General features: G+C 37.3%; 1 protein-coding gene across 1 annotated transcript; it reads left to right on the top strand.

The window, feature by feature from the left end:
• The first annotated feature begins 8,250 nt into the window (after window positions 1–8,250).
• On the top strand, window positions 8,251–8,652 carry LOC129893175 (uncharacterized). Its single transcript, XM_055968669.1, has one exon. It carries the CDS (start codon window positions 8,251–8,253, stop codon window positions 8,650–8,652), a length of 402 nt encoding a protein of 133 aa, XP_055824644.1.
• Window positions 8,653–9,083: the final 431 nt, after the last annotated feature.

Here is a 9,083-nt window from a genome sequence, read left to right as displayed (position 1 = left end):
AGGTCTATCCTTGGCATAAAAAGGGTTACATATCTATTTAGAACGTGCAATAATTATTTGTGTGATATACAATTATTTTATGTGATTATGTTGTTTTCATTGAGGAAGTTCTAATCCACTCCTTTCAAATTTTTAATAAATCCCCCTAAGCAAAAAAATAAAGTCACTATCAAAGTTCATCCAAATACTCTTCGAGTCTTGAGTCTCCCAGATAAATTTGAACATCATTATCAACTCCTAAAACCTTACTCTCTTATATCAGGAAAGGTTGAACTTGTTGTCAAGATGGAAAGAAATCAGAATGTTGATATCCAAGACACCGAGGAGACCTTAAGGATGAGATTATATTAAATTACCCAGGACATCCTTGAAATTGAAAAAAAAGGCCAAAGAGGTGGATCAAACCGCAGAATATGTACTATCCAAGATCGCTATGGTTGAAGCGGAGAACGAGACTACTAAGGGAAAAATTATCAATATGAACAAGGCACGCAAAATGCTCAAACAATACTCCTCCACTCTAGATCAACCCAAGATATTGTTGTGGCTAATATTGACGAGGTTGATATGAATATTGTGAATACCAAAAAGGAAATAGCTATGGTAGATGAGAAAATAAATCTTGATTTAAGGAAGAAGAGTCTCGAAATGGCTGATAAGCCGATCCAAAAGTACTCCACTCTAGATTTGGGAAAAGAAATCGATGAAGAACCTAATCAATGAAGAAAAATTCATTCTGAGTTCCCTCACCATAGTCTTTGAAGTCAAGAACAATGAAGAAGTTAAGGAGTTTGAAGAAGAAGCCTTAGGAGAGGCACAATTTATGTTCCTAGAAGTTTTCTTATTTTCCGTTTCTCAATTTCCTTGTAATGAAGTATGAATGAAAATTTAAGCTATCCTTATATAAAGTCGAACTACGTAAGGCTTGATTTCTACTTCATGACATACGTAGGCAGCCGTCCAAGGCCCGACCCCTAAATTTTAAAAGCTTTTTCCCCCCTTCATTTTTACTAGAAATAGACAATTCACAGCGACAAGTATTAGGATATGATCGTGGAAGACACTAGAAGACCTTGATTTAGTGCAAGTCGACCTTTCTGAATACACTAAATCCCAAAATTAATAGGCAAATTCCTTTCTATTTGGCTGCTTCTCAATACCCGGGGGTTATTTTGTCCTCAAGCAAAATAACTCTTATGTGTTTATTTTCTTTCTCTGTATGATATTTTGATTTATCTATTATGAACACAAATTAACATGTTTGCCTTTGTGTTGTTCTTCCGTATAGGTAATTAGACTTGATATGTATTAATAAACTGGCTGAGCATTCCTGCTTCACGCGATCCAAAGCACCAAAATATTCCTTCCCAGATTGTGATCTGTTGAAAGGAAAAATAGTTGAGGATAGTGAGAATATTAGCTTGACCTAAATTGCCATAATGGATCCCATCGTTGCTGAGCAAAATGAGTTGATTCCACAACTGGTGCAACAGATAGTTGAGATAAGAGTGGAGATGCAAAGGAATCAAAATTCTTCAAATCTGGGTACTGCTGCAGACACTCCAACTCTAAATGACGCCAGGCCTCCATCCCATTTCCCTCCTTCAAATCCAACTCCTGAACATGCTTTAAATAACTCACCTGCTACTTTTATCTAAAATCCTTCCACCATCGACTTAACCAACCCTAACCCATACAATGATAGTTTTTCCTATCAAGCACCCCTTTCCTTCCGAGGCCCAAATAACAATAATCCTCAGACCCTCCTTCTATTTCAAATCCCAAACGCAAAAAAATCTCAAATCTTCTCTCCCACTCAAGGCCTAAATGCCAACAACTCTCAAGCCTTCTTTGCCATGTATCAAACCCCTAACAAAAATATTCTAGACCCTCCTACCACTCAATCTCAACCTCTTAAAACTACTTTCCACATTCAAGTCTCTCCAAAACCTCATTTTTCATACACTGCCTATCCCGTACTTGATCATTATGAGGAGAAGGAGAGGGAATGGAGAGCCAAGGAAGAAATTACCAAGAAGGGAATAAAAGAGGAGATCATGAAAGCTATGAAGGAGTTTTATTATGCTCTGGATGTTGCAGGATTAAATTATAAAGATTTGTGTATCTACCCGAATTTGGACCTTTCGGAGGGGTTTAAAGTGCCAAAATTTGACACTTTCGGAGGAATCAAAAATCCTTTCGCTTATCTAAGAGCATATTATGATCAACTAGTAGGAGTTGGGAAGATCGAAGCTTTGCTAATGCGCCTCTTTAGCCAAAGTTTAAGTGGGGAGGCCTTAGAATGGTTTAACTCCCAAGAAATGAAACAATGGTCTAATTAGAATGCGTTGGCCAAAGATTTTATCCAAAGGTTTACTTATAATGTGGAGATTATTCCCGAATGTTATTCTTTGGAGAAAGTCCAGCAGAAATCCACTGAAAGCTATCGCGAGTATGCATATAGATGGAGGAAAGAGGCCACTAGATTTCAACCTCACATGATAGAAAAAGAGATTGTTGAAATATTTGTACGCTATAAGAGCCCAAGTATTATGAGAGATTAATGTTGCTCATTGAAGAAAAAATTGTCGAGATAGTCAAGGTAGGTGAGACTATTGAGGATGGGCTCAAGACTGGAAAGGTAGCCCTTGTGGCCTCCTCAACCGAGTCTTCGAGATTGTTAAAGAAGAAAAGAGAAGATGTATCCGCTATCTCCTACACGCCCGAAGAAAAGAGATTCACCAACAAAATCTGGGCCTTTCAAGGCCTATCCTTGACCTCCACAAAGTTCATATCAAGTTTACTATACCCAATGGAATTACCAAAACCCACCTTTCAGTTACCAAACTCCATCCCCAAATTACCAAGACCCACCTCAAAGTTATCAAACTCTACCTCCCAATTACCCCAGCACCACAATACCAAAGTAGCCCTCCAAACTACTAAGCTACACAACTAAATTATCCAACCAAATCATATCCAAGGTATCAAGTTCCTCGCCAAAATCGTCCAAACTACCCCCAAGTACCACCACCTCCACCAAATAATTATGACCTTCCTACACCAAATTTTGAAAAGAAACCTTCCAGAACTTTTACTCATCTTATTGAAAGTCAAACTAAGTTGTTTAAAAGATTGAGAGATACGGGCATGATTTATCCCATCGCGCCTAAACCTGTTGACACAAGATCTAAATTTTACAAACTTGATCAAAGATGCGTATATCATTCCAATAGTATTGGGAATGACACTGAGGATTGTGTCAATATAAAGCACAAAATCCAAGATTTGATTAACCAGGAAGAAGTCACTCTTTAGACCAACGCACCCAACATCTGTAGTAATCCTCTTCTAAACCATGGATGCGTCGATATCAACATGATAAAGACAGAGGAAGAGTGGTGCACGACAAAGGTGATAGTCCTGTTTGGTCTAGATGACCTGAAGAAACTTATGGCTTTGTTATTCATAAAAGAGAAAAAGGAATTTGTGATTATGACACATGCGAAGGTTGTTGCCTTGGTGCCAAGAGAAATTTCCACTTGAGAGAAATAGCTACCACTTAGGGCACGACTCTATCTTATAGATGTTATATGTCGGAAGAACTGGTCCAAGGAGATAACAAGAAAAATCAATAGAAGAGGACAATTAGTGAGACAGAGGTAGAAGAATTCTAGAGGAAAATGCAACCAAAGGATTATTCAATTATGAAGCACCTGGAGAAAATATCAGCTCAAATATCTATGTGGACCTTGTTTATGAGTTCACAACTATACAAGAAATCCCTCATGAAAATATTGGAGGACACCTATGTACCCGTGGGTACGAATAGTGATAATCTGGTGGTAATGCTCAATCGAGTAATCTAGGGACACTGCATCAGTTTCTGTGATGAAGAGCTTCCTTTTGAAGGTGCAATACATAATAAAGCTCTCCATATCAATATTAAAAGTTGAGACAAGATTATAAATTGTGTCTTGGTTGATGATGGGTCTGGCCTCAACATATGCCTGCTCTCAATGCTTAAGCAATTAAACTTCGACTTGGGAAAGGTTCACCAGAACCAAGTCAATGTGAGGGATTTTGATGATAGACAAAGAGACACGTTAGGAGCACTAGATGAATCTAGGGATTTAAGTGGGCCCTCTTGAGTTTAATGTTGAGTTTTAGCTAATGGACATCAACATTAGTTACAATCTACTCTTGGGAAGACCGTGGATCTACATGGACGGGGTTGTGCCTTCTACCCTCCAACAATTGATGAAATTCATTTGGAAGGACTAGGAATTGGTTATTCATGGGGAAGAAATCCATTTTAATGGGCACATGACGGTTGTAAATGAGGTCTCTAGAGGTTGTGACTTCTACACGGTGGAGCTAAAGTCTCTAGAGTTTGTGACTTCTACACGGTAGAGCTGGTAAATGCCACTGACGAAGATTTGTCCTCACAGCCCCCTATACCTTCTGTTTATACAATGATAGCAACTATCATGCTCCGAAGCAGTTTTGAGCCAGGTTTTAAATTGGGGAAGTATTTCCAAGGAATCATCGAGTCTATATAGATTCCCGACAGAGGATTGAAGTATAGTTTAGGATATCTTCCCATAGAAGATGACAACATAGAGGTGATAAGCAAGCTTATTGATCGGGTATTGGCCAGGTCGATACCTCACTTGTATCTGTCATTTTAATCACGGGAGCATGTCAATAATAGCGGCCTTGGCGAAAGAATATGGGACCTCTTTGAGGAAGTTGATGCAATAATTGAGGAAGAAAAAGGGACATGGGCATCCGTGATACTGAGTCGGAGGAGTGAATATCAAATTGGACATCCACACTGTTCTTGGTTCCCCTCTTGTCTTGGTAGACAAAAAGTTATTTTCTATTGGCTTTTAATCAGTGTTAGTCCAGAGGAGGCTCGGTACCCAACCTTTATATTATTTTTATCTAGTTATACCTTAAATTCCCCTCGTGATATTTTGAAAAAGGCAGATTGACCCATGGTCATGGCCAAGTTTGTATTTCTTTAGTTTAAATAAAAGCCTCCTTTATTGTAAAAATTTACTTATTGTTTACTTTGTTGTTCAAATTTCTTACTATCTAACTATGTTTGTTTATGATTTCAGTAAAAATGATTTAAAACCTACCAATATCAGGTCATGGCACAAGATGAATAAAAATGAGATAGATGGAGATGAGTTCAAGGATTATGATGAATATACTACGATACTCGAACACCTCGCCGACGAATTAAAACAATTTGAGGATCAATCTAAGCCAAATCAAGAGGAAATTGAGGCTATGAATCTATGGGATAATGAGTATATCAAAGAAATTAGAATCAGTATTCATTTAATGAAAGCTCCGAGGAAGGAGCTTGGCAGTTTTCTTAGAGAATACATTGATGTATTTACTTGGTCTTATGATGACTCAAAGAAATTAGAATCAGTGTTCATTTAATGAAAGCTCAGAGGAAGGAACTTAGCATTTTGCTTAGAGAATACATTGATGTATTTGCTTGGTCTTATGATGATGTGCCAGGGATGAGTATAGACATCGCTTCTCATAAATTGCCGATCAATCCAGATTACAGTCCGATAAAACAAAAGACTAGAAATTTCAAGCCAGATTTAAGCTTGAGGATTGAAGAAGAGGTTACCAAAAAAATTCAATCCAGAGTTGTGGAAGTGATACAGTATCCGACTTGGTTAGCCAATATTGTTCTGGTGCCTAAGAAAGATGGCAAGATCAAAATTTGTGTTGATTATAGAGATCGAAACAAAGCTAGCCCTAAAGATAACTTCTCATTGCCAAATATCCATATTCTCATTGATAATTGTGCCAAGGATGAGATATAGCCGTTTGTGGATTGCTATGCAGGTTATCATCAAATTCTAATGGATGAAGAAGATGTGCAAAAAATATAGCTTTCATCACATCGTGGGGCGTGTATTATTACCGAGTGATGCCATTTGGTCTGGAGAACGTCGGTGCCACTTATATGAGACCCATGACGACCATATTTCATGATATGATTGACAAGGAAATCAAAGTATACGTGGATGATGTCATCATCAAGTCCCACGAGAGTTTGGATCATCTGACTAACTTAAAGAAGTTCTTTGATCATCTATGCAAATATAACTCGAAATTAAATCCCATCAAATTTGCTTTTGGAGTGCTAACCGACAAGTTATTGGGGTTTATAGTCAGTAGTAGGGGTATTGAGCTTGATCAATCTAAAATCAAGGCGATTCAAGATTTACCTCCACCAAAGACCAATAAAGAAGTGATGAGCTTCTTGGGAAGATTGAACTACATCAGTCTTCATAGCTCAATCCACGATGATTTGTTCTATCTTTAAGTTGTTAAAAAAAGATGCACTGACTAAATGGTACGAAGAGTGTCAAACCACTTTCGATGCTATAAAAAGTTACTTGTCTAATCCACCGGTGTTAGTTCCTTTGAGAGAAAGAACTTCATTGTTTCTATATTTATCTGTCTTAGATAACACATTTGGATGCGTTCTAGGTCAACATGATAAGACTGGAAAAAAAGAGCGAGCAATCTACTACTTAAGCAAGAAGTTCACTTCATACATGTCCCGCTATACTCTTTTGGTGAAAACATGTTGTACTTTAACTTAGATTGCTCAAAAGTTGAGACATTATTTATTTTTGTACACTATATATATCATTTCTAAGATGGATCCATTGAAATATATCTTTTAGAAAACGACGCCGATTGGGAAGTTGGAAAATGCTTTTGAGTTCGAAATTGTGTATGTGATCCAAAAATGTGATAAAAGCACAAGCCTTAGCTGATCATCTCATAGAAAATCTAGTAGATGAAGAGTAAGAACCACTTAAAACTTATTTCCTCGATGAAGAGGTATAATTTGTAGGAGAAGGTATCTCCGAGGCATACCCTGGTTAGAGGGTATTCTTTGATAGGGCCGTGAATCATGAAGGAAATGGAATTGGAGTGGTCCTAGTATCAGAATCCGGCCAACATTATCCTAAGGCGGCCAAACTCCAATTTCATTACATGAACAACATGGCTGAGTACGAAGCATGCATCATGGGTCTAAAGATAGCCATCAATAAGGACATTCAAGAGTTGTTGGTAATTTGAGATTCAGATTTGCTTATTCATCAAGTTTAGTGTGAATGGGCCGTGAAGAAACCAAAGATTACACCATATGTTAATTTAGTGCAATGGTTATATTAAAGGTTCCGTAAGATCGAATTTAGGCATACTCAAAGGTTGCAGAACAAATTTGCTGACGCTCTCGCCACTATTGCCTCAATGATCAAGCATCCAGATATGAGTTATATCAATTCTTTGGATATAGATTTGAAAGAACAACATGCTCACTGTTTGCATGTTGAAGCGGAACCAAATGGAAGGCCTTGGTATTTTGACATAAAGAAGTATCTAAAAACTGAAACTTAACTAGAAAATGCGACATTCAATCAAAAGAAGGCAATATAGAATAGCTAACAATTTCTTTCCAAGTGGGGAAATCCTTTATAGGAGGAATCCAGATATGGGACTTCTCAGATGTGTTAATGCTATTGAAGCCTTGAAGCTTATTAAACAAATTCACGCTGGAGTTTGTGGACTCATATGAATAGGCTTACCTTGGCAAAGAAGATCTTTTGAGCCAATTATTTTTGGATGACTATGGACCATGATTTTTGTAAGTATGTGCAAAAATGCCATCAATGTAAAGTTTATTTAATTCGAGTACCTCCTCATGAACTCAATGTTATGAGTTCTCCTTGGCTGTTTGTAGCTTGGGGCATTGATATAATTGGTCCAATAGATCCAGCTGCCTTTAACGGACATAGATTTATCCTAGTGGCCATCGATTACTTTACCAAGTGGGTGGAAGCACCCTCGTATAAATTTGTAATGAAGAAGGTAGTAGCCAATTTCATCCTCAATAATTTAATATGCAGGTTTGGAATACCGAATTCCATCATTACTGATAACGGAACAAATCTCAATAGTCATTTGACGGAAGAGATATGTGATCAATTCAAGAGCACTCATCGAAACTCAATTGCTTATCGTCTACAAATGAATGGAGCCGTAGAAGATGCCAAAAAGAATATCAAAATGATCTTAAGGAAAATGATTGACAATCACCGAGATTGACATGAAATGCTACCATATCCTTTGTTGTGTTATCGTACGATAGTTAGAAAATCAATTGGAGGAACACCATACTTGTTAGTGTATGGGATGGAAGCAGTCATACCTACCGAAGTCAAAATACCTTTGTTAAGAATCATTCAAGAAGCTAAATTGAGTAATGTCAATTGGGTTTGCCATCAAATTGAGCATTTGGCCTTGATTGATGAAAAAAGAATGACCGATATTTGCCATGGTCAATTGTACTATCAAAGGATGAGTTGTGCTTTCAACAAACGAGTGAGACCAAGAATGTTTGAAGTTGGTCAATTGGCTCTCAAACACATTTTTCCACATCAAGATGAGTATAAAGGAAAGTTCGCACCAAATTGGCAAGGACAATATATGGTTCTCAAAGTATTATTTGGAGATGCCCTAATATTGTCAGAAATGGATGGTCAAGAGTGGCTGAAACCAATCAAATCAGATGCTGTCAAGAGATACTACCTTTGAAGTTTAGAGTTTTCTTTTATTTTCCCTGTAATTGCATCATTTGCTTGTAATTAATTTTATGCTTATTTGTTTTTAATTGTCCCTTTTTAATGAACTACGTCCGACATGAATTCTCAAGTATGAGATATGTGGGTGGCCTATGTTGGCTTCGATCACCACTTTATCTATTTTCAATATCCCTTTTTGTATTTGAACTACGTTTGACCTGAATTCTCAAGAATGAGATACGTAGTCGGCCTCGGTGATACCCTCATAATATTTCTATTCCCTTTACAATAGAAATCGAGAAAGAATTTTTGAAAGGAACTCAAAAATTCTCAAACGGAAGATTTTTGTCCAGCAAGTCAAGAATGGAGGTACATTGAAAGTTTCAACTGAGACAAAATTTTTGAGAAGGGTCTCAAAAATTCTGCAAATCTTCTTTCTATAAG

Source organism: Solanum dulcamara, chromosome 1 (genome assembly GCF_947179165.1).
Source record: "Solanum dulcamara chromosome 1, daSolDulc1.2, whole genome shotgun sequence".
Lineage (NCBI taxonomy): Eukaryota > Viridiplantae > Streptophyta > Magnoliopsida > Solanales > Solanaceae > Solanum > Solanum dulcamara.
Note: the sequence above shows the minus strand (reverse complement) of the source record. Positions and strands in the feature narration are given on the sequence as shown.

What these genes read in the sequence shown, in the direction of transcription:
- LOC129893175 (XM_055968669.1), top strand. Translation starts at nt 8,251, where the DNA reads ATGGAAGCAGTCATACCTACCGAAGTCAAAATACCTTTGTTAAGAATC.